The 27371-nt window shown below is 37.6% G+C and overlaps 1 protein-coding gene and 1 non-coding gene across 2 annotated transcripts in view; one reads left to right on the plus strand and one right to left on the minus strand.

Annotated features, from left to right (window-relative positions):
* The window catches only part of LOC108141812 (semaphorin-1A), a 140450-nt gene extending 115393 nt beyond the window's left edge, over positions 1-25057 (plus strand). Inside the window, 16 exon segments of the mRNA XM_017265389.2 lie at positions 8922-9026; positions 9980-10068; positions 10312-10453; positions 11313-11434; positions 11521-11601; positions 12017-12162; positions 16417-16499; positions 16555-16698; positions 16765-16876; positions 17705-17847; positions 17921-18049; positions 19218-19425; positions 20269-20539; positions 20606-20659; positions 22897-22969; positions 23514-25057. Of these exon segments, the coding sequence (XP_017120878.1) occupies positions 8922-9026; positions 9980-10068; positions 10312-10453; positions 11313-11434; positions 11521-11601; positions 12017-12162; positions 16417-16499; positions 16555-16698; positions 16765-16876; positions 17705-17847; positions 17921-18049; positions 19218-19425; positions 20269-20539; positions 20606-20659; positions 22897-22969; positions 23514-24421 (2810 nt within the window). The 3' untranslated portion in view covers positions 24422-25057.
* Trnad-guc lies at positions 1882-1953 on the minus strand. Its single transcript has one exon. It is a non-coding gene; the product is annotated as a tRNA-Asp (tRNA).
* Positions 25058-27371: the final 2314 nt, after the last annotated feature.

Below are 27371 nucleotides of genomic sequence, written 5' to 3' on the forward strand. Positions count from 1 at the left end.
CGTGGATCCGGAGAAAATGGGAAGAGGAAACACGTATTAGCCGGCTTTGTCGTTTAATTTGTGAAATGTTTTCATTGGGAATTAAGGTTTGAGGAGGAATTGGAAGTGGCACAGTTGCTTGTAATGGCCGGCAGTTCAGAATTTCTAAAAGTATGAGTCAACAGGAGTTTCATTTAGGAGAACAACTTTTGTATTATCCTTATTTCTTTAAAGAAACAAAGTGACATGAAATATTTGGTATTCAACTCATATTACATTTAGTTTAAAGAAAAATAGACACCCTGCCTTGATATATATCAACTAGTATTTCTTTTGTCAAGAGGTTTAACCTATAAAACTGACACAAAAATATTTCGCTTTTTAAGTTTATATTTTTTTAAACTAAGTTTTTTAAAGTTGTGTGTCAATATTTTACAAAACAATTTTGTGTTAACTGGCCCCGCTATGCGGCATGAATTTTAAAATGGCATCACGCAGATTTCATCCCCTTTTTGACCTTTTGTGGCACTTGAAAATATGGCTTAAATGTCTTACCAATTCGTACACGCCTCAGGAAACAATGCGAAGAATAGTAATAAATAATTTATAACTGCGCATTTGCCACATTAATCACGAGCCAACGCTACTGCTGCCGGCCAAAAGTAAAAAAAAAAAAACAAGAAAATGGCCAACAGCGGCCAAATCCCTTGCCGGCAAAGTTTGTCCCACTCCCTGAAAGCCGACGCATATTAATTTCGGCACACTCCCCATTCAATCCCTCCTGCGTCCTTCGTGTTTGCCCTCTGCACGTCCGTAAATTCTCAGGCACAGCGAAGCGTACAAATTGCCATCACTTGCGTTCAATTTTAGACTTTTCCGAGCAAATGCACAAACGCGATTAAAACGCTGACGAATGTTGGGGCCAGGGAGGCGTTTTTCGGGTCGGACATTGGCGCCACCGGAAAATGTCAAGGACTCGGCAGGACATAGCGTAAACTCTGAACCGGGAACACACCGTTGCCAAAACCGGTCCAAGCTGCATTTGCATATCGCACAAACCGCTTCAATTTCACACCCCGTTGGCATTTTCATCCTTTACATCGCTTTAAAGTCGTGTCTACCTCCACCCCCATCGATTACATTTGCGATTCTGTATAATTTATTTCCGGATTTTAACCACATTGAGGAGAACATCGTTCAGAGCCATTCGAATTATTAGATATAAACACCATTGAGTTGACACCAAAAATTGCTGCTCTTTGTTGACTTTAACTTTGGAAATCCAAAAAAATCTCTAACATTTATGTAATTATCTGAAGAAATTGGAATAATTCTTGTGACTAGCGCACTTATTAATAAGTATATATGTACTTGTAGCATTAGGAGGAATATTATATAATATAATATATAATGAATAGTTATAAATATTAAATCGTGCTAAGCTTTTGAGTTCGTTCAGACCACACCTGAATAGATTTTTTGCCAATATTGTTTTTTGACAGTTGGAAGTCAACAAAAAATTATTTATTATTTATAAAACATCACCTACTGGCACTTATTCTTAGGTTCTCGATAGTAAAGTGGCTAGTATCCCCATCTGTCACGCGGTAGACCGGCGTTCGGATCCGCTTCGGGGAGAATTAAATTTTTTTTAATTGCTTTTTATAAATGTTGTAAATGAAAATAGTTTGGATTAGTATGAAATGAAATTATCGGAACTCAACCTCATCATTTGATTATAGCGATAAAATCAAGAGAAATAAAATTATTTTCTTACAAATATATTAAAAGTCTCTTTCAAACTTAACTTTACTTACTCAAGTTATAAGTTAAGAATTTAATAGGGAGCAAAAACAATATTATGCTCATAGTGGATATTTTTAGGAAAAAAAGAATTTTCATCTCCCCGACGGGGAATTGAACCCCGGTCTCCCGCGTGACAGGCGGGGATACTAACCACTATACTATCGAGGAAGTTGTTCTCGTGCTGCACAGCTTCAGCTCAGTAATCCCCGAAATTGTTCTTATTTATTTATTTAATAATTAAGGGTCATCTTTTTGCATCATTTGCTTCTTACGGTCATTGTTGCTAATGTTTTGGGTCGTTTGAACCGTGCCAGAGCTCGTTAAAAAGTAAAGGAGAGCTAATTTATTTCAGCCAACTTAAATTGGCTTAGGCGAATGACCAAAAGAAAACAAATGGCGCGTTATCTGGAAACCAAAGCCGGCTGAAAGGATGGCTTCGGTTAAAGTGCGGGTGCAATGCAAAATGCAAAAACAACAACAAAACAAAAAACAAGAACAGCGACAGCAACAACTGTCAGTTTCATTAAAAACAATGAAATCTGCTAAGAGCCAAAAGTTTAAATGAGCGTCTAACAACTGCAAAGGATAAAAGGACACCAGTGCATACACACACACCTAAAAGGGCACTCGAAAAGCTCGTGAAAAAAACGAGCCAAAAGCGTCTGCAGTAAAATATGTACCCGAAAACAAAGACCAAACAATAAACCAAATGGCGCAAAAAGCATAGAAAAAAACATCGCAAAAAAAAAACAAAATAATCACCCCAAACAAGCACAGCTTGTGACCCTTTTTAGCGGACAATGCGCTGACTCTTCTTGGTTTTCTTTCCCCACTTTTGGCTAAGAAAAAAAAATACATTACAAGAAACAATTAGCTGCTGGAAATGAGGGCAGCAGGACAGCCCATCTTTTCTTAGTTCAAAATCAGCGTATCCTTGAAATAGGATGGAGCTCCTTAGCTCATTTGTCCGTTTTGTTGCATTTTAATCCATATCTTGCGTAAAAAGAAATACCTCTTGGCGAAGATATTAGGTTTAAACTTTCTAATAAATCTCTATTTGGAAATTATATTAAATAAGGCTTGGTATTCAGTCTACGAAAATTTCTCCCAAGATAACAAAATTAATATAAAAAAAAACTAGAAAAATAAGTACAAGCTTTTGTAATTGCCCACTTTTCAAGAGCTTACTATTAAATGCAGTTCGAATAGATTTGATGTTGCTCCTTCGTTGGAATATTCTTGAGATGACAACAGCTCATCCCTTCTGAATTGCCAATTAGATAGCAACTCATTCGGAATCCCTCTGAACTGCAAAAGTCCTGAATCCTGTCTGTGCATGCATATTTTGTCTTTTTGTAGTTGCAAGAAATGATCATTACTTAAGGTAAAAGCTTGTCTGTCTTCTGGTAACAGGTTTTAGTGGTGTGGGAGCTCTGCTTATGACAAATCCGCTGGCAATCAGACAACAAAATCATAAATGGGAAACCAATTATCCCAACATTATCCAAAAATCCTAAACGCAGCAGGGAAGGATATAAAACCAAATAGTTGCATAGCCTTTTAACTATTCTATCTATCGACTATTTGTTCTAAAAAAAAGAAAAATTAAAAAAACAAGAAGGAAAGTAAACTTCGGCATGCCGAAGTTCATATACCCTTGCAGCTATTGCATGAATTAAATACTTTTGAAAACATTTAAATTATGATTTACTTGTGTATATGTTGTAAAACATTGAAGCTATGATGCTTTACAGCTCAATTATTAGATAGTTATTTTATATATTTTTATTATTTCTATGGGAGCTATATGCTATAGACGTCCGATTTTGATAAAATTTAAACCATAATTCTGAAATAATTAAACATTGCTATATGACGAAGAACTAAACAAAAAATTAAAAAACAGAAAAGTTATAATTTTTTTTCATTTATTTTTCCGATTGTTCCTATGGGAGCTATATGCTATAGTCGTCCGATTTTGATGAAATTTAAAACATAATTCTGAAATATTCAACCATTACTATATCTCGAAGACCTAAACAAAAAATTAAAAAACAGCAAAGTTATAAATTTTTTTTATATATTTTTCCGATTGTTCCTATGGGAGCTATATGCTATAGTCGACCGATTTTGATGAAATTTAAACCGTAAATCGGAAATATTTAACCATTACTATATGTCGAAGAACTAAACAAAAAATTAAAAAACAGCAAAGTTATAATTTTTTTTCATTTATTTTTCCGATTGTTCCTATGGGAGCTATATGCTATAGTCGTCCGATCCGGCTCGTTCCGACTTATATACTACCTGCAATAGAAAGACAACTTTTGGGAAAGTTTCATGCAGATAGCTTTAAAACTGAGAGACTAGTTCGCATATAAACGGACGGACAGACGGACAGACGGACAGACGGACAGACGGACGGACAGACGGACGGACAGACGGACATGGCTAGATCGACTCTACTAGTGATGCTGATCAAGAATATATATACTTTATAGGGTCGGAAACGTCTCCTTCACTGCGTTGCAAACTTCTGACTGAAATTATAATACCCTCTGCAAGGGTATAAAAACTACAAAAATGTTGAGGATTTCCATATGCTGCCAAATCTCTGCTGGCCATTTTGCCACAGAAACACATTCAAATGCATTCGAAAATCACCGAAGAGATGGCCAAGTCATGCTTAAGTTTAGAAACATTGGCCCCAGACCATTACTTGGATAACCATTTGGGGAAAAGACAGGAAAGTCATTAACTTTTAATTCGATCGTTTATAAGCGCAGTGCCAGATTTCCCAGCAGATGCATTTGGAAATGCAAATCTGGCTTGAGAGGGACCGAGAGCTGATAATTGTGGTGCACCAATAAAAAGCGAATTAAGCTAATTGCCAAATTTTCGAAATCCCCAAAAACAATGGCAATGGAAAGCATCAGCAGAACAAAGATGGCAAAAAAGTAACATAAAGCCGAGAGAGTAATGAAAGTGGAGCAAAATGCGAAACTGCTGCAGCGGGCGCACATGTTGCCAAAACTTTGCTACCCTTCCATTTAATTCCCCAACGTCTGAATTTCTCTAAGAGTACAAAAGAAGTGTAAGTACAGCCAAAAATTGATAACACACAAAAATGGCAAAGAAAACGTGCTCACTGGGACCTCAGCCAGCGTGTGTAATTAAAGCCTTGACTTAGAGATTGGATGGCTGATGTTTGGGTCTATGAATTGGATATCTGGTCTGTGAAAGTAGGTCAGGCGTATAGTGTAATTAACCTAATTGATGCGGCATAAAGTATATTCAAAATTTCGAATGCAAATCGCCACTGTTTGTTTACGCATATGGACGTTTGATCGGAGATTAAAGGCCTTAAACCTAATTGAACAACATATAATAAAACTACTTGCGAGAATACACCAAAACGTTATAAACTATTATTATTTTTACTGTTATTACGAGAATAAATGCATACTCATAAAAGTAGAAACCGCCATGCACTTCAATTTTGTCTAATTATATAGCGAGGTACACGAACGTTATCTTTCTCCACAACAGATTTCCGGTTATTTTCATCAAATTAAGCAATTTACCGGATTGCAGCACAGCTGACGTTTGTACTCCAAATGTCTATGCAGAAATACATTGGTATGCATGATGTAAATGTACACGGTTGAGGGTAATTACTCCTAAGTGGGCTATTTAACTAAGGACCTTATACTCGACATACGCAGGCATGAGTGAACGTAATTCAAGGTATTAGGCAAGAGCCAAAAACAATGCTTATGCCTGGGACCCTGAAAAAAGGCAATTATAAGTGTGTTTGGACGTGAAGTGTATGTGTTAGATATCAAATATTTAAAACACAACGTTCCGGTAATAAAGCTTGGCCTGTCCCAGCCCGATTCCCGCCGGTGCCCTCGTTACTTGTACCCCCTATCTCTGTCCTTTTGGCCTGTCATTGAAAATGAGTGTAATTTATGTATTAGCGTGTGCTCGTGTGTGTGTATGCCAGCCGCATAATAAAACATGCAAAAATATGCAAATTGCCGCAGTCAACGCGATGAACTTTCATTACGCCTTGTTCCCGACGCTCTAAAGAGCATTTTCCGCTTCCCTCGACTGGCCCAGAAAATCGATTAAGTCACTTAAAGAGTTTATCGAACTTTATGCCGCCCCAGTCAGAGGCAGCGAAATCGTTTTGAAATTGTGCAAGTCGACCAAGACTTTTTGAGAAGCGCCTAGAGAGGCCCATCGAGCGAAAGAGACAGGACGATGTGCATAATTTTTGCACGCTAGATTGTCATTTAAAATGAGTTAAGCCCGGGCAATTGCTGCAATGCGGAAAAGTTCCCAAAGCCTCGGTCTGAGACGGATTTTGAGTTCGAGTCCTGCTCCGTTGGACGTGGATCGTCAGGTAAAACTGGCGTTATAATGAGCAAACAATAAAAGCAAACGTCCTCGCTGCACGAAACAATGACGAGAAAGAAAAGGACAGGACACAGCGGAAGGAGGGAGACGGGTAGAACACACACAAACAAAAACCAATTAGATGCAACGAGGACGGCGAAGGCCAAAGGTGCCAGCTGCAACTTTTCGTGTCCTGTCGATGTTGCGACAGGTCGACGGGTCGACGGGTCGATGTCTGGGGGCTGGTCCTATTGTGCAGCTTGTTAGCGAAGGCCAAAGAAACCAGCTTCGGTCCGACAAAAAACTTACTCCCAAATAAAACTACAGCAATGACAACCTTCGGTCGCCATGCTAATTGCAATCTCATTGTTAAATACGCGCATTTAAGCAAAACCTTTTTTATTTTCATAGGAACACAAGCTTTAAAAGTCGGAATTTAAATCTTTCGCTTAAATAAAGATTATTCACAAAAAAAATTATATTAAACTTAGCTTCAAACGTAAAAGTTTTAATAAAGTCAATTTTCTAAACAAAAGTGTAGCTCTGGGTGAAACTACACATAGGAAATATGCATTTACTTAAATAGTTCTAGTTTGGTTCTAAATAGAGCCTACATATGTATTTTTATTTTAAACTGAGAACGCTTAGGATGAAATAAGCTTAAAAAACAAATTCCTGAAAATGATGAAATTGCTAGTGATTCCCTGTTGAAACTCGTTTTTATACACATGAAAAGAGTCAACATCATCTAATCAACTCCTTAAAAACTTGTTGGCTTTTCTATTACACTCCTTTGCTGGCGTTCGTTTAAAATTCCTTAACGCTTTCCATTTTTGATATATTCAGAAATAAATTTGATGACTTTGATTTAAGATCCCTACCCCATTAACTCCACTTGGAAAATTGTTTTTATTGGCCGTTAGCCCCACCTGTACCACGTCTGCTATTTTAGCAACCCTCTTCTGTGCCCCTGTTGTGGATGATTTTTTGGTACTTCCCCGCTTTCACTTTTCACTCACCGCGTGACTTTTACAGCCTCTTAATTTAAGCACTCGCCTGCTGAAGTATCAGAGGGTTTCCTGTGGGGCTACTGGGAGCTGTGTTCGGCGGGGGTGGTGGTAAAAATTAATTTGTTGCAGACGACGCTTTTAATGTGGCTTTTTGTTAAATTAATGTAGCTCTAGCTAGTCACTCGTTTCGAACGAGCCCTGTGCTTATTTTGCCGCTCACGTTCCTGTCACGTAATTCCCATTTTCCATTCCGCGTTTTCAGTGTACCTGCCACGCCCACATGCCGGGCTGTAAATTTGATAGATTACTGGGCGGCCATCCGTTGTAGGCCAACCCTGAAAACACGACCGAAAATCACAAAATGCGCTCAACTTTGTAAGGCCATCATCATGAAATTCTATTGAAATGTAACCCATCGCTCAACTTAAACATGTAATTTTCGACTATAGAATTGCGGAAATAAAAACGATTGCTTCTTTCGTTCTAGATAGCTTTATTCATATTTATTTATTATTCATATTTATTTTACATATCTTAAGCTTAGTTTGTTATGAAGAGTTTTCAAACATGTTGGTAAATGAACAACAACGTTTAATGATTTACTTAGGTATTTGTTTATATTAAAACAAAATTTAATTGTGTGTTTAGTTTGTACATTTAATTCTTATTTATTTATTAAAAAATTTGTGTTATTTTAACGATTCAATAGTGTTTTGTATTACGTTTTCGTCAATTTTAATCACTAGCTGATTTACTTTTGTATAACAAAAGGGGAAAAGAAAAGTTTGAAGGAAAGTTTGCTTTATACTTTTACTTTTTTTTTTAATCTAAGAAAAACAAACAAAACGATTGGGCGATTAATATTTTGGCATCCAAGCGATAAGGCTTTTCTCTTTAAAAATATGTGTGGATCTATCCTGTCGCATCGAGCTCTTGATGATTGCATTGCCTTGAGTCCCGTCGAGTTGTGTGCATGGAGTTGCTGAGATTTCGATGCCGACAGCAAAGCCATTTCCGGCCAGACAATAAGCGGGGCGCTCGGAATTTCCGTTTCTATTGTTCGGGCTTGATTCTGTTTTTCCATATTTATTTCACTAGCTGTCTTTATTTTATTGCTGGCAAGGCTCAGCAAGGACAAAGCGAAAGCCAAAGCCAAAGCCTCTGACAAGCGCGAGCCAATTCGCTGCACAAACAGATTCAAAAACAACAAAATAAAAACAAGAAAATCTCATTTATCTTCTCAATGTGGCCGCTGGCGAATTCAATGCCATCCAAGAGGACATGTCAAACTTTTCCCCTCAATGTTGTCGTTTAGCTTAATGGAATTTGTCGCTAACATCTAGTCCGCCAACAGAACGTATGTGTACTGACTTTTGCTTGAATAACAGCAGTTGATAAATATTTTATATTACTCCAGATGTATTTTCTTTAATGCATTATAAATGCGCTTGCTGAGATTTGTGAAGATAATTGAAACAAAAGTGTGTTTTTTTATGAGGTAATTGAATCACTCGTAATTGACATTTATATGTGATATTTTATTGTTGAATAAAGGCATTTTAAAGAAGAAAATTTAACCAAATTACTATACGTAATTGACATTTATATCTGATGTTTCATTGTGGCTACTGTTATTGCTTAAATAAGATTTTGCTTAAGTATGTGGGTATGCCCTATGGACTTAAATTTTACTAAACTTGTTCACTTTTACCCTTTTTTTTGCAGACAATGAACTTTATTCTGGGACCGTGGCGGATTTCAGCGGCAGCGATCCGATTATCTACCGTGAGCCCCTGCAGACGGAGCAGTACGATAGCCTAAGTCTCAATGGTAAGTTACTGGGCGCGATTGTGGCCACTTGTGGTAATTGAAAATGTCATGGACCCTGTCAGGAAAGCTGGCGCTTTCGTTTTATAAGCGCAGTGCGAGTGCGAGTCCTGGTTACCCATCCCCATTCCCATCCCCATTCCCAATCGCCTTCCATGATTGTCGGTGTCCTGTCGAATGTCAGTTTACGATGGCGCGCGATTGCCTTTTGCATATTTCAAGGGCCTTCCTTGGCCATGTTCAGCTTCCATTAACTGAATCTGAGTCCGAGCCGACATGGCACGTTCGACTGTCATTTACCACTAAAGATGTGCGACAGAATTCAAAATTTATAATAAATAGCCCATAGGGCCAATATTGGCAACTATGACTCGGGGGTTTTGCTGGTCGAGCTATTTAGAGCCATTAAAAGAGGTCCTGAAATAAATGGCTAATTGAATTTATTACTTTTAAGACAATTTATGCCTATGACTTTTTATAGGCATAGGTAGGTATCAGTAATTTTCAACATAAATTTTGACTGTTTAAATCTGAGGCATATTTATATTATTTATATTATTTATTTAAATCTGATACATATTTATGGCTAAGAACAATTAAATGCTTTAATTCTAACATTTATATTATATATATATCTACTATGATGACATGGTTTTTGTACACCTTGCCATTAACCTGATGTCATCTAGGAAACTACTAAATTTTAATTTAAACATAAAACCCAAAAGATAACTTACATGTACACCCTCTATCGCCTAATATGTGCATATGAATGAAACCATAAAATCAAAATTACCGCTGATGTCGTATAATACTCGCAAATACGCACACGCGTACATCATAAATTCATGAAAATTTACAATATTTGAGAACAGACAGCCATAAAAGTGTTTACAATCTCGAAAACTATAAATGAATTTGATGACCAAACTTTCTCCCAATTTTTTGTTTCGCAGCGCCGAACTTTGTAAGTTCATTTACGCAGGGAGACTTTGTCTATTTCTTCTTTCGGGAAACCGCTGTGGAGTTTATCAACTGCGGCAAGGTGAGTACACACACACACGAGAAGCGGGTTTTCCAATCAATTTGGCCAGCACCAACAGATGCAATCAAACGCAACAGAATCAAATACAAACAAAGTCGGACAAAATAACTGCTGATGTTCGGTATTTTCCATCGGTTTATTGATGCTTCGCAGATTGTCGCATTAGTTTGTCCTCGAAATCTAGAGAATTGCTGGCCGCAAGCTGAGCAGTATTAATATCTTATCCTTGCTTGTTCCTTTCAGGCGATTTATTCGCGAGTTGCCCGTGTCTGCAAGTGGGACAAAGGTGGCCCGCATCGTTTTCGCAACCGCTGGACATCCTTCCTCAAGTCCCGCCTCAACTGCTCCATTCCGGGCGATTATCCGTTCTACTTTAATGAAATCCGTAAGTACTCGTTTAAAGCAGCGAATCTGCACTGTGAATATGCCTCAAAAAACAGGCTACAGAAATCACTGGGATTTTGAAAAAATGTATAAAGGTATATCTAAAAGTACTATACCATATGCAATATAATTTGCGTCCGTTAGTCTGAGAAATGTATTAAAAAAAGACGTCGTTCCTATTTATTATTGCTTATTTATGACACCTTAATTAATTATTTCAACGCCCTGGTGATTTCCGTAACATCATTATAAATAATAACTACACTGGTAAACAAAAAACGTGGTAAATCCAAATATTTTCTATTCATCCACTGCGGATTTTAGTTATTTTAAATATGAAAACATTAAATAAAATTATAATTCTTAATTTGCCTTTTTTCGGATTTGATTTAAAACTCTGAAAATTTAATTTAAACTGAGAGCATATAAAATTTATTTTAATTAAATAATTAACTTAACTTAAATTTTTAATATTTAATCATGTAATTTAATATGCAATGTATTTAGTATTATGATTTCAGATATTTATTTTTACTGTTCCATATTTTTATCAGTGCAGTTAGTTTTCTTAAAAAAATATCCACAAATAAAAACACAATTTAAAACTATTGATTACCTTTTATGAAACTACATAGCATTTAATTGAGTGTTGCTTAAACTAAATTAACTGTACACAGCGGTCATTATTTCTTTGAAAGCAACAGATTTCAATTTAATGTTAATTAAACAATTGTATATGAGAAAAAAAGCTTGATGAAGGCATCAATCTTTTTTAATATATTTTCAACAAACAGATTTTTTTGTATGTAGATAATATGATAAATACAAATATATGTATTTAATTTATTTGTCACACCCAGAATCGGCCAGCAACCTGGTGGAGGGACAGTATGGCTCGATGAGCTCGAAACTGATCTACGGAGTCTTCAACACGCCGAGCAACTCGATTCCCGGCTCAGCGGTTTGTGCTTTCGCCCTGCAGGTGAGTTGGCTGCCACAGAATTGTTTCCTGAAATGGAAAATTAAATTTCGGCCCTTCCCTTTTGCATTTCTCATCTCCGTCCGCAGGACATAGCCGATACGTTTGAGGGCCAGTTCAAGGAGCAGACCGGCATCAACTCCAACTGGCTGCCAGTAAACAATGCCAAGGTGAGTCCTTACTGTAGTCCTTAAGCGCTCAAATTCCATCCCTAAGTTTCTGGCGACCGCACTCGAGCACATCTGTGGCCTGGCAATTTATGACTTATGGCCGGCGTGCCATAAAAATGTATTTTACGTTTGGCACAAAATTTGCATTTGCATCTCTCGAATGCTTTTGCCAATTTCCAGCAGATGACTGCACATGTCGCCATCGATTTGCGTTTTGGCCTCATTTGCCACAGAGTTCTGCGAACGCAAAGAAGTTTTCAAACCCTAAAAGAATTTGTGTCTTAGAAATTACAAATCCCTTTTTTAGGCAATATTTGACGGTAACACATATAGTATTGCTACTATAAGGTTTTACTTTAGTTACTTACTTTGTTAGCAATATGTTATTTACGTTTTGTAACTTGTTCTTTTCTAGGTTCCCGACCCGCGTCCCGGTTCTTGTCACAACGATTCGAGAACGCTTCCGGATCCCACATTGAACTTCATCAAAACACATTCACTAATGGACGAGAATGTTCCGGCATTTTTCAGTCAACCGATTTTGGTCCGGACGAGCACAATGTGAGTAACTGCATTGCCACATATGCACATTGTCCTTATTTCGTTGCTTCGTCACTTCCGTTTCCGGTGGGGAAGATATGAGAGAACTACTGTGAGCACTAAATAAATCCAACTGGACAACTGCGACTGCTTTAGTGGTTGCAAATGGCCAAAAAAATAAATGGGATTTAAAGGAATTAGGAGTATTATGGTTGCGGCTGTCATCACATATTGAATCCCACTATTTTTCAACATAAAAATGAATCCTGCCAAAGATTTGCCATCATCATATATGGGTTCATTTCCTCCATGTTGCACCACCATCTGTTCCACTTTATGGAAATGCGATAAGTTGTTAGTCAGCGCAAATAACCATAAACCGAAGCAACCTGAACTGCAAGTGGAAAGAAATCGGGTGGGTGGTTGCCATAAATTATTTGCCAGCGCCAGAGGGCAACTTTGGCCGGCGGGGGGAGAATTTAAAAATTCAATTTGGCAACTTTTCCATGTAATTGAGCCACAATTATGGCGAATTGTGCCGAGATGTGTGCGCTGGCAAAGCGGTGAAACTTTAAAGAGGGCTAAATCATAGGCGAGCCACTGAGCACCACTTGCTCCAGAGAGGTTACTGGTGCACATTGGGTCAATATTTTTCATATTTATTGTACTAGATGTGAAAATATGTAAGTGAAAGATTTTAAATTATGGTTTGGTATTTGTTACCACATACTTTTTATAAAAACCGAATTTTTTTGTTGAGAGGTTATTAGAAATCTTAATGAGGGTTTAATTTTTAGAATCCTAAAATCAAATTAAATTAAATTTCAAACTCTCATAAACAATTAAAAAACAAAACAATATATATAAAATTAGTTACAAGTCAATAATAAGGAGACAAACAACGTAAGACTTTAAAGCCTGAAAACATTTTTTGGTTTACAACGCTGTCTTAGAAACATATTGAACACATTGTCAATTATAAATTCTTATTATTAAAAAAATATATCAAAAGTTTAAAAAAATTCATAAACTTCCAAATTTGTGTGTTTTTAAAAAAAAGTTAATTACATTTTATTGAAATAATGTATTCAGTAATATTTTAGACAAACCAAGTTAAGGCATTCAGCACTATTTTAACTATCTTGAAACACATTTTCTGGTCAAAAGAGCAAAGAATCATAGCATATATAAAACCAAAACTGGGGATTACTCGATTGAGTTCAAAAGCTCATTGTCAAAATGATTTTTGGCAGCTGCAGTAACCACTGTGGAGCTGTGCGGTGGCACAGGTGGTGGGGCAGCTGCAGTTGCCTTTGCCTTTGCGATAGTTTGAAGCAAACGAAGCGAGCCAGCCAGAAGGAAATGCATGGATGCGCCGAGGAGGCAACCCGTAACGAAAATATGTATGCACAACTGAATAAATTAGAATGAAATATGGAACACGTAGCAACAACGCAGTCTGCGGACCACCTCCTGCCGCTCCTTCGCATCCGTATCCCCATCCCCATCCGCATCCGCATCGGCATCCCTTCCACATCCGCACCCACGGAACATTTTGTGTGCCACATGAGCACACCACAACAAATGTGTGGAGTGGGTAATGTGGGTGAAGTGGGGCAGCCACTTTCTGCAACTGACTCATTGCTTTTTGGAGGAATGGAACAACGGATGCTCTGCCCGAGGACGCGGGCGTGCATCGGAATTTAATCAAGACCCCGGGACACTCAATTGAAAGCCATAAAAATGCGCAAAAGTTACTTTAGTATATATTTTTTTTTTTAGCTCAGCTATTCTCTTATGGCAGTCCGTCAGCTATATGACTTTCCCTCGACTTAAATCCCCTTTGCCTTGAATTGTGATTTAATATTCGAAATCACGATTAACAGTCATTGTCAGGTCATTAATCAATTAATTAACTGGGTCATAAAGTCAATACTTAATCACCTCCGAGGATGTGGGCAAACGCAGATTCGCTTAATTTATGATTTTCACATGCAGCTAAAGTTGCAGTGCTATTTTATTTCGAAAGGCAAGATTATTTGGCAATCATTGAACTAGGTAAAAAAATATTAATTGCACATTCAAAATAAGGGATCACAATATTTAATTTTCTGAATTTATGCTCAGTATTTTTTTTTATTTAATTTTGGTATTCACAAACTACTTTTATACTTTTACTCCACTGTATTTCTTTGGTTTCTGTCTGCAGTGGTAAAACTTTCTTCACTTTTGACACATCTTTAACAGCTTAGCGGCCTTTGAGCCAGGTCAAGCTAGTTGCGTTTGGGAAACACATTTATCATATTTTCGATTTCGATTCGAAAAACACGCATAAATTATTCTCGAGCTGATACCAAAACGACATAACGCAAAAACGAGGCCGTCGATTTGGTAGTCTGGATAATGTGGAGGGATTTATTGAACGCAAATGACAAAATCAAATCAAAAATTCTCCGGAATTTATGGCATTTTGGGCCAAAACATAAATTTATAATAATTTCGTTTTGGCCTGGCCATCCATTTCCGCTCCTCGAGTGCCAGCTGCCCGTTTGCGGCAGGGCTTAAATAAATCTGGGAAAGAAGCAGTTGATTTGCATAGTGGGCTGGGAGTCAGTGGTTAAAGTTTGGCCCAAGTTGAAAGCCGTACTTGGTAGCAGCATCTCGACAAAAGTTGAATGTTCCAGCCAGTTCGGGTTCGGTTCTGGCTCAGTTACAAATTGTTTCCTGACGCAGACCGGAAGCATCCCATATTCAACCGATGTCTGCCAGCTGGCTGACCATATCCCGTCTGCATCTTCCAGTCCCAAGGTATCGCATTGTCCTTAACGTGTTCTTATCGCTTTCACCCTGCTCAGCCTGCTCCATTTGCGAGGTGGTGAATTGGGCTGTAAGGGGTCGACCAATAACGACTAACTTCCCTCCATATTCTTCTACCGACTCTGCTGTCATCATACAAAAGTTGGCAACATTTTTGCAAGTTTCAATTGCCAGAACTTTGGACTTTGACCCGTAGGTCGTGTGCCCCTGTCCTATTCAAATATTTTTGTTTTCCTATTTTGAATTTTCGTGCCATCCGTAGGCAGTTCAAAATACTTTTTAGCATTATTTTACAATTTTTTTTCAGTTCTAGTTGATTAGTAATTGAAAAACTATGGTTGCTATATTGACTTTAAGCTGCTCAAAATTCATATTTATTGTTAAATATATACAAAATTCGTTTTATCTTTCTAAAATTTAAAACTATAACTATATTTATAAGTTTATTTCCCATTTTCGCAGCTTTAATTTATTTTTAAAGGCTTCAACTGTGAAATGTGTGAAACATTTCCATCAAAAAGCTCAAACTTTATTCTTCGGCATGCCATTCAACAGAGAAAATATTTAATTTGCAAAAAACATTCCAACCTCAACTGAACTGAAATGAAAACTTTCTTTAATGAATTATTCGCACAAATGTTGAACAATTTGAAAATTGTTGCTCCACACAGAGCGAAGCCCCAAAAAACAAGATTAGTTAATTAACAATAAAAAAGCAGAGCAATGGGACATGGAGTGCGCCCAGTTCCCAGCTTCCATTTGGAAGCTTCCATTCCTGCTGCCAGGCATTTGCATTTAAATCGAGGCAGCAGGCATGACAGCAACAATGGACGTGGACCAGGCCACAAATGTTGCAACAACGCGGGTATGGGCGTAGACGGACGTCGTTTTTGCGGTGAAATCAGAGGGAAATTTTCGTTTCGTTTCGTTTCGTTTCGTTTTTATTTCATCTACTTGTGTTTTTGTTGTTGTTCGGAATATGTTTTTTCCATTAAAACACAAACTGTTTGTTGCCATTTGCTGTTGCAGCAGTCGTTGCCGTATGTATCTTATGTTGGCAGTTATGTTGCAATGGTAGTTGTTTGTCGTACTCCACCACTAACCAGTCCTGCCAACCAGCCAGTCAACCAGCCACTTCCATTTTCCCTTTACATCCTGGCAGCGGCGACCATTTTGGCGTCCGTCCATTATTAATGGACATCTAACCGAAATGACAGACGTACGTCCATTGTCAGGAAAACTGGCGAGCACAATGTCGCAAAATAAAGAAAACATTCATTGACATTCTGTCCTTCATTTAGATGCTAACCGCCAGAGTCGTTGATGAAAGCAGAAGAATTACATCAAAATGAGTTCGAATGGGAAAAGTAATTAAGAAGCAAATAAAATATGGACAACAATTTCTTCTTTTTTTTTTTTTTTGAAAATCCTTTGCTAATTTCTTGTGGTCTTTCACAGATATCGCTTCACTCAAATCGCTGTAGATGCACAGATCAAAACTCCAGGCGGAAAGACATATGATGTTATTTTTGTGGGCACAGGTGAGTAGTACAAAAAAGTAACTACTTGTAAAATCTACAATAATACTTTTAACAGATCACGGCAAGATCATCAAGTCGGTAAATGCCGAATCCGCCGATTCCGCGGATAAGGTCACCTCAGTGGTCATCGAGGAGATTGATGTTTTGACCAAGAGTGAACCCATTCGCAATCTGGAGATAGTGAGAACCATGCAATACGGTGAGAGAAACTTTAGCACGGATATCACATAAACGATGGCATTTTTAACACTGCCGTAATTCGCAGATCAACCAAAAGATGGCAGCTACGACGATGGCAAATTAATCATTGTGACGGACAGCCAGGTGGTAGCCATACAATTGCATCGTTGTCACAATGACAAAATCACCAGCTGCAGGTGAGTGTCGACCCGCCCTCGCCTTTTAGCCACCTCCTCCAGACAATGGCATTTTTATTATCATGTAACAATTTGCGTGACTCTCGTGTCGCTTGTCAGACGCTTGACAGCCTCAATATGCAGTATATTCGTGGGGCTTACACTTGTCTTTCTATATTTGCCAATTTCGTCAGACTGAAAAATATGGCAGTGGCTGTAATTCGAAGAGAAACCGCAAAATAGTTTATATTTTTTAAAAACTTACTAGTTCCAATTTAGAGAGATAGTAGTGGAACAACAATTAACATGTCCTTGCGCTTACTGTGTATAATGTATTTATTTTTAAGGTTTATTTATACTTTAAGGTATTTTTACCTGTTAACCTTTTAACACGATTACAAATTACATAAATTGCTATAAAATGGCAAAAAATAAATACTGATATATATAGATTTTATCAGCATCCTTCAGGAAAAAATATTGATAAATATAGCTTTTACAAATTAAATAAAATATTTAAAATCTGTTTTTTTTTTCCTGCCATTTTATAACATTTTCTGTAAATTGAAACACTTTTGAGTACTATCAATTGACTTGTATCTTTTTAAAAGTATAAAATGCCAGGTAAACATTGTGATTACATGGCTAATTAAATTTATTAAAATTGATAAAAGCTATATTTATCAGTATTTTTTCCTGGCATTTCATAACATTTTATTTATAAAAGCTATATTTATTAGTATTTGGCTTATGGCTAATTTAATTTATATAAATTTTTGTTGGTCCCTAAATTTGGCATATTTTTGTCTGAGTGCATGTATTCATCCACAAATTTACTTCTGTTCGCAGTGAGTGCGTCGCATTGCAGGATCCGTACTGCGCCTGGGACAAAATTGCTGGCAAGTGCCGTTCCCACGGCGCTCCTCGATGGCTGGAGGAGAACTATTTCTACCAGAATGTGGCCACTGGCCAGCATGCGGCCTGCCCCTCAGGTGAGTGCCAAGTTCGCCTCGAGTGTGAGAGCAAAGGAGTCTGAGACTGAGGTTACCATGTTCCTTCCGACAGGCAAAATCAATTCGAAGGATGCCAACGCAGGGGAGCAAAAGGGCTTCCGCAACGACATGGACTTATTGGATTCGCGACGCCAGAGCAAGGATCAGGAAATCATCGACAATATTGATAAGAACTTTGAAGGTGATTTACCTAAACGCTTTTCCTGCATACTTTTTTATCATATTTATTTTGCATTCGTTCGTTTTGTATTATGCACGTACCAGCTTGTCACTTTACCCACCAACTCCCCCAACCGGCAACCTTCTACCTTTGCTTTGCTTACTCTCTGTGCACCTGTGTTGTCTACCTTGCAAATCACATTTTCATTTTGTCGGGATTCCCTGGACTGCGACTTCCGGCTTCCACTGCCACTTTATGCCATTTAACTCCCTCCGTAGCTGCTGCCTTGCATTTTATTTAAAGTGAATTCCTTTTTTATGTGCTTCAATTTATTTTTAACCCCGGTACTGGCAAAAACAGTATGTCCAAAATGATAAATACGATTGTTTTTATGCAGAGTCTATCAAGCTTTTGCTTACGGACGTTAGCTTTCTTTTTTGTTGTTTTTAACGTTTGTATAAAATTCTTTGGCTCTTAAAGACTGAGAAAATACCTACAAAGTGGTGGTGAACTTTATCAGTTGGCATAGAAAACGTTTGCTAAAAAAAATATATTTCAAAAAAATGTTTATGGATTTTACGTTGAAATTCGATTGAAAAAGATTCAATGGGATTTTATTCTTATGACTAATTAAATATGAAAAGAATAATTATCGAATAATAATAATAACCAAGTAATTTAAGCTGTTCCAAACGGCACTTTATTTTTCAAATATATTTGCATGCCTATGCTTCTTCATACATCTTTTAAGATATTTACCAATGTTCTTATTTAATATATTTATATTTTTAATTTAATATCATGTTTTTAGCTAATCTTCCAAATATACATTTAAAGTTTTATCCTCGTTGTTGTACAATTTCACTAACTGTTCTTATTCATATTTTTCTTGTTTCTTTCCTTATGATTTCTGAACAAATGCAAATGTGCAAATACCTTATACCGTGCGTTATAAATTCGATGTTTGGATGTTTATTGATGTCGTTGCAATAATGGACCAACCTCCATAAAACCCCACACTGAAACCAAAACCGACCACCCACCTGAAACCCGAACACACAACAAACCGAATTCGTTACATATCTGTTGTGTATTGAAATGTTTGTTGAATGTTTTGCCTAATGCACATTGTATCGATGCGAAACGAATCGAACTGAACGCCTTGTACGAACGTATGAACTAACCGAAGGTCCCCAAATCTCTGCAGATATAATCAATGCCCAGTACACGGTGGAGACCCTGGTGATGGCCGTCCTGGCCGGTTCGATCTTCTCGCTGCTGGTCGGCTTCTTTACAGGATACTTCTGCGGCCGACGGTGCCACAAGGATGAGGACGACAATCTGCCGTATCCGGATACAGAGTACGAGTATTTTGAGCAGCGGCAAAATGTCAATAGGTGAGTACTCGTTTCTTTAAAATATTTGGAAAAAAACGTTGAAACTATCAGTTTAATATTGCTAAAATACGAAAACATATTTTGTTATTTTGTCATAACTACATGCATTCATTCCATTCATCATCATAAAGTTTTTCTTTTCCAAGTATTTTATATAAAGTACCGGGTACTCGTGGAGTAAATACAAAAAGTAGACAGAAGTGATTTTGATTTTATATAGAATACACACTTATGACTAGAATCAACAGATTAAATCATCTGCTTAAAATTAAGATTTGCGGAGCTATAATAGTAATCACTCCCACTTTCAAACCCCAAATAAAGTAACAACCCATCCATTCTATTCGTTTTTTAATACCCTCATTGTAAATTTAGTTGTCTTTAAAATGTTACATAGGCCGCTGTATTTTACAAATTTGTATTGATTTGTTTTAATATTATAAGGCTCTGTTAATTTTACAGATGAGCTAAAAATGACCTTAAGCTATGAGGCCGTAAGCCAATAACGGATAACAAATTTGATTATGTACATTATAATAGTTGGAAAATAACAGTTGTTTAACAAAATGTGAATATATTTGAAAGGAATTTAAATGTCATTGAGGGCATAGCTTGAATTAAGATATTTGATCATATTATCTATGTTAGTTGGACTAAGATCAAAATGGTATTGTTGAATTATAGAGTTAATAGCTAATTTTAATGCAGTTTCCTTAAAAAATAAGGTGCACCACAGAGCACCAAGGGGTACCTTGACCTAAAGAGTCTTAAACCGTCTTTTATGCCGCCTACCTTTTCTAAAAGTAAACAATGAGTACTAAAAGTATCTGCTTCCACCCACAGCTTCCCCTCGTCCTGCCGCATCCAGCAGGAGCCCAAGCTGCTGCCCCAGGTGGAGGAGGTGACGTATGCGGAACCGGTGCTTCTGCCCCAGCCGCCGCCGCCAAACAAGATGCACTCGCCGAAGAATACGCTGCGCAAGCCGCCGATGCACCAGATGCACCAGGGTCCCAACTCGGAGACGCTCTTCCAGTTCCAGCCCGATGGCTATAACACCCAGCAATCCTATCGCGGTCGCGACAACTTCGGAACACTGCGTTCCCACCAGGTGATGGTAAGTAGTGGAGTCTTCTGCTGAATCTTATACATAGAATGCTAATGCCACGTTTTCCATTCACAGGGCGACAATTATAGGCGCGGCGATGGCTTTTCCACCACCCGCAGCGTCAAGAAGGTGAGCTTGTCATGACATTTTTGACGATCTGGGCAGAGCAGACCCATCTATTTTTATTTTCCGACTATCGTATCGTACTACTACTACTACAACTAATCTCTAAACGTAACCATTGCGCTCTTTTCGATGTTGTTCGACATTTATTGACATTAGTTAACTAATCGAGAGTCCTCGTGCTGCGCTTGTATTTGATTGAACTCTCCTCACACAATCGTCGATTGGTGTATTTCTTAGCCTCACCTCTTCTATCTGTGTGTGTTTCTCTGTGTTCGAGTGTGTGCCATCACTCCCCTTATATGTGTTAATAAAGTATATATAGAGCACCTAGTCGCATAACTATCATATATCATAACCATAACCCATACATGTTGCTCTTATCGTTGTAGTAAATGTTGTTGTAATATTATTATTATTTTTTTCCACCCCCATTGCATGTTTAGCTTTTTACTTTAATACTACTTTAATCAACCATTATAGTTTCCCTTCTTATAAAAATACTGGAGAGAATGATTCTCGAGGGAGTTTAACATATAAAACCTTATAGTTCTAAAATTAAATTTTTTTGTAAATACGAATTTACTGGTTTCCTGCTGGCTAGGTTACCACTAATGTGTCATCAAATCATTCGTTACCTAACTCATCCCAATCACTCGTGATCAAGCGCATGTTGAAATACCATTTTAAAATCACCCCATTCCATAAGGCTTATGATTTTTGGGTTCTGTCTTAAAAACTGGCTGGAAATACACCAATCGTTCGTTGATTTAGTGGGATTGGATCTCTGCAGGCCTCGCTTTACACCTCTAACTCAGTCTAAGCATTTTGTATAGTTACAATCTAACTACTCACTCTACTTCAGCTCAAAGATAAACTCTTCCTATCAACACTAACTTTCGCTAACATCAACAAACAACACAAAAATACCGAAAAAATACCAAAAACTATCTCTATCTCTATTTCTCTATTCTTCTTCCCCTTTTTTACATCAGGTTTACCTTTGAGACGGGAGTGGGGCGGCTGAAACCAGTCAGGGACTAATTACCCAAAATATGGTAAATACTTGTTTATAACTAAGCCCATTTCAGTTTATTTATTTTACCTTATTTTAGTTTTATATCATTAGTTACTATCCCTTATTGGTTATATTTCTTTTCGGTGGGCCTTCGTTTGCTATATTTTATTAATCTGGACAATGTTTTGCTCAAAAGCTGCAATACGGAAGCTCCCTGCGCAACGAGCTGAACCGAAATTCAATAGGCAAAAAGTAATTTTCCGAAATCTCTTCGATTTTGCGCTCTTTTCGTAATTTTTGTATTTCAAATTTGGAGCACCATTGCAAATTTAGTTTTAGTTTTTTGATAGACATATTTAGGCACTGTTGCAGAAGCTTTGTTGTTTGCTATATCCTTCTCTCTTCACTCACCATTACTTTTGGTTCAACACAACACATTTTCGAATGCCAAAAAGGTTAACGATCAATCAAACAATCAATCGTTGAATCGGTCAATCAGGCCAGTCCAGCCCAGTCAGCCATCCCGCGCCCAACTCGCTTCGCAAATCGCAAATCGCCAATGCCAGCGCTTCCTTCAACCTTTGTTTGACCTCTGCGTGTGTCTGAATGTGTGTGTGTGTGCGTGTGTTGGACATGACGATATAACGCCCTCCGATTTACCCGATACCAATACCCTAAACCCACTTGAACCGCTTGAACTCTTCTGCATGGGCCCAAACTGCCAATCCCATAAACAATTTACACCAGAAAATCCTCCTAAATGTGTGCGTGTGTGTGTGTGTGTGTGCATCTAATACCATATATGATATTTAAGAAATGAATCCCGGTAATACTCAAACTACTACCCCACCATGATACATGTACTTCTTTTACTTTCGTTTCTATATGGTATATGCTATAAATATCTTTTTTTTTTGTTTATTGCTTGCCCACTTAAGACAAGAAAGTAATTGGAACATATTGCATTAACACTGAAGAAATTGAAAGCAAAAACGATTGAAATTCAAATTGCAACCAGTTCTTAGAACCACACATTTAATAAAAAACAAACTTGCAACATTTGACAGCAAAAATTGATTGCAAACGTTACTCCCTAGATTGAAGCAAATTAGCATTATACTTTCTTGTGTTTTTCGTTTCTTTCAATATTTGACATATGTAACATTTTTCAAAAATGATCTTCAATATAAAAGATGAGAAATTGATAAACACTCCAACCCCATAGGCTGTAAACAACACAAACACACGTAACAGAAGTCTTGGTCGCGCAAGAAGACAGCCGCCCCGTCATGGCATTGGTAAGTCCAACAAATAAACCTGTGTTGCATTAAGTTAGAGTTATCACTTAACTGGCCAAAAGAAAAACCCCCACGAGACACCTAAAACCCAAAAACCAGACACCCATTCTGAAAGTATCTATCTATCTATCCACTCTACCCTACTCTACTCTTCTCTGATCGTGATTTCCAATTTGAGACCCGAATGGGTTGGACAGTTCTTCGAAAGTCTCTCATTCTTTGGTTTCGACTTCTTCTAAAACTATATGTATTTTTCATATTTTATGTGCTATATATTTTCCCTTCCGTAATTGCTATTTATTTGATACGTGCATCAGTAGTTTCTATCTGTGTGTGTGTGTGTGCGAGTGTTTATGTGCATGTTGCAGCAGATTCAATGTTGTCTCCTCGAATTATATGCATTACATAGCCGTACATATGTGTGTTAGCCCAAGCATCTCGATATCGATATTGATGCAACATGCACCCAAGCACCAAAGCACCCAAGCACCCATTTCGAGTTGGATTCTCGTTAACTAATTCGTGGGTTCTCCGGCTCTTGCAGTAACTCAACACCGTTCGAATAGCCCCCAGCAGCAGCAGCAGCAGCAACAGCAACAGCAGCAGCCGCACTCCAGTTCCGGCTCCTCCCCCGTAATGTCCAACAGCAGCAGCAGTCCGGCTCCGCCATCCAGCAGTCCCAGTCCGCAGGAGAGCCCCAAGAACTGCAGCTACATCTACCGTGATTGATTGATATGCAACACCAAATCGATGCCACTCATCCAGGCCCAGTCCACGCACAACCCCCAGTCACAGCCACAGCCACAGTCACACCCCAAGTCACAGTCACAGGCAAACCCCTCCTCTGGATTGACTACGCCCCCCGTCCAGCCACGCCCTAGGAGTCCAATGATCGGCAGGACATACGCCAAATCAATGCCCGTGACTCCAGTTCAACCGCAATCTCCGGCGCTGGCGGAGACGCCCTCCTACGAGCTCTACGAACGCCACTCCCACTCCACATTCCAATTCGACGACGATGAGGATGAGGATGAGGACGACAATGACGACGACGACGAGGACCTGGAGGACACCTCATCGCTGGCCATGATCACACCGCCGCCGCCCTATGACACACCGCACTTGCTTGGATCGCCACCATTGCCGCCACCACGTCGATTTCGCTTTGGCAACCGGGAACTGTTCAGTATGAGTCCTGCCGGAGGCGGGGCCACGCCCACCCCATCGGGCAGCTCCATCAATCGCGGCAGCAGCAGCGCCATAACGCCCACCAAGCTGAGTGCCGCTGCAGCCGCCATGTTCGCCGCCCCTCAAATGGCCACCCAGCTCAACCGGAAGTGGGCCCATCTGCAGCGGCGACGGCGCAGGCGCAACAGCAGCTCCGGCGACTCCAAGGAGCTGGACAAGCTGGTCCTCCAGTCCGTCGACTGGGACGAGAACGAGATGTACTAGCCGACAAGCCGCCAATAAGTTAGCAGAAATAATTCTCTTTGAGATTGTATCCAATTTCACCTATTTTTTTAGAAATCTGAAGTAGAAAAAAACTAACTTCTGTAAAAAAGTGAAATTGTATCAGTTGGAAATTCAAAACTAAAAGGAATGTTCTCTGCGCTTATTTAGGTGTAATGTTCGTTTAATGTTAGGGAAGTAAATAGTAACTGATTTGTAAGTTGTTAACTTAGACTTCAGGGGAGCTAAAGTTTTTCATTACCTTTCTGTAAAAGCTTTTTTGTGCTTTCTTTCATAAGAAATTTATAAAAAAAATTCTATAATTATTAACGCCTTTGCATTTATACATCCAATGAAGTTTATACAAAATTCTAAAATCAAAATTTTTCAAGAAAATTAAATGAATTTTTTTGATGAATAACATTATTTAATGCCTTTGGGTGTTTTTTTTCCCCAAGGAAGATTATACTGAAATCTGAAAGGATGATATAAAAACAAATGGAATAGGTTTTTAAAATTAATAGCATATTTAAAATTTCTGAAATCCTAAATTGTTGGGAAAATGAAATACATTTATTTTTTATCAATAAAATTTTTTAATACTTTTGCGTTATTTTTTCCAAAGAAGTTTTTAAAAAATTGCAGTTATATTTTTTTAAGAAAATGTAATTGCCTTTTTGTAATACAAATTTTTTTCTTGGCATATTAATAAAAAACATTTGTTTCGAAAGAAAGTAATATAAGAAACATACGCCAAATCTATTTGAGAAATTAAAATTCCTGACTAAAATTATTTTAAAAACGAAATTCCCCCGACAAAAGTTAGTAACCTTAGAGAAGCTTACTACTTATTTCCCTAACAAGTACACAAAAGTACTCATTTTGAAGTGGCGTTAGAATATATATATAGTCGCTTATGACTCGGGCGTATTACAACCCATCCCCTTACCATTCTCCTTCCCTCAACATACAAAACATACAACTAGCAATCGAAAAATCATTAATTAGCGATAGGAACTGGATGGGGACTTACTTACACACAGAAAAAGCCAGAGAAGTTATACACGAAATTTATAGTTATATAGCCTTTATACATATTCCCAGATTTGCTAAGTATACACAAGCATAACATAACGTACGTATATATGACTCTATATATACTAATTGATTATATAGACACGGTTCAAGAGAAACGGCTACGCTAAATTAGAGCTGCAAAATGATATTGTTAATTACCATTAGCGAAAAACTCAACATTTGTAAATATTAATAATAATGATATGCAAGACGTAACGTAATCTAAGTAAACCTTATTCGAATAGTGTATACACGATATACAAGATTTTTTGCATTTAACCCAGAGAAATTAAAAATAGAAGAAATTAAAATGGCATAACAAGTGGTTAAAGAAGATGATAAAACAAAACGAAACGCTTATTACTGATTTACACAAAAGAAATGAATTACCGAAATAGTAGGAGGGCGAACAAATTAGTCTTAAGCCGTCAGAAATCGGGCATATATAAGGGGATTGCATTCGGGATTCATTCCGAACTGGAACTGCATCTGCAACTGGAACTGCCAATCGCAATACAGCGCTCCCATCGAAGTCGAATCCATCGAGTGCATTTTCCATTGTCAATTTAATTTGCAGAGCCTCAAGCTATAGTACTTCTCCAGACTCCTCTGCTTCAGTCTGCTATAGGAAAGTGTAAATTATGTACAGGACTATACGCATTATATTCAACCGATCTGTACAGAAAACAGTATGTGCGATATGTGCCATAATTGGGTATGTGCCCACCTTGAGTTTAGTTGTTATTGTTTGCATTGATTCAGAATAGTTCTTTACTGAGAACAGAACTCGCTGTCTTTGTATATATATATATATATATATACGACTATATATGCATGAAGAGGGACACACAAATTTCATGTCAAGTGATCGATCAAAATTTAGTGAAAGCATTAAAAGTAAACTTTAGCCTAGCCACATAGGGTTTGTATTATAGATTGAGCCGGAGGGCGGAACAAAACTTTTGAAAATATTTTCACTAGGGGCATTGCTAATGTTGTTCTCGTAATAGAGTATATTAGAAATAGGCTAAGCTAATCGATATTCAATATTTTGTATGAGAAACATTAAAATCATCCGATCAAACTTGGAAATTGCGTTGCAAGACGAGTAAAAAAAGCGTAGAAATATCTAAATCAAAGCAAATGTATAAACAACAAACACAACAGCAGTAGTTTAAAACAAAAAAAACCCACACAAACGTAAGCGTATATATTGATTAATTAATGCTTTTTTATGCAATTTAATGCTTTTTATATGCAATTTTACTTTTTGACAAAGTGTATACAACCGAAGGAAAGTCAACAAAAAAAACAACAATTTAAAATATAAAGGGAGTGCGATTACATTTAGACAGCCAAAGACACAAATAATTAAACAATTTTCTTTTAATTGTTTGTGCTTATTTTTAAATAGTTTTATTTGTACATATATATATTTTTAACTAATGTATACTGCTCTTAAGGAGATGTAACACAATGATTTCTGTTTCAGTTTATTTAGTTTTTAAATTGATTGTTTTTTTGTTACTCGTATAGAATACAGTGTCGCGTACTTTTGAAAGCAATACAAACAATTAAAAATGTATAAGCAAATAATAAAAACAAAGATTCAGACACATAGAGTAGCAGCAGATGGATAAATCTTAGGAATACACTAGAGTTTTGAACTAATTCTAGATCTACATCAACTACTTATACAATTGCATACAAGTATTAACTGAATCAGATCATTAACTTTTATACACTTTACCATTTACATATATACAAGCAAACGGAATGCCGATTACCGATTATTCAATATACAAGGCAAAATCTAACATGTAATTGTAATTGGAAGCCAGGCTGCAATTGAAAGGTTTTACATTAAAAATAATAC

The sequence above is a fragment of the Drosophila elegans genome, unplaced genomic scaffold, assembly GCF_018152505.1.
Source record: "Drosophila elegans isolate 14027-0461.03 unplaced genomic scaffold, ASM1815250v1 contig_814, whole genome shotgun sequence".
NCBI classification, from domain to species: Eukaryota; Metazoa; Arthropoda; class Insecta; order Diptera; family Drosophilidae; genus Drosophila; species Drosophila elegans.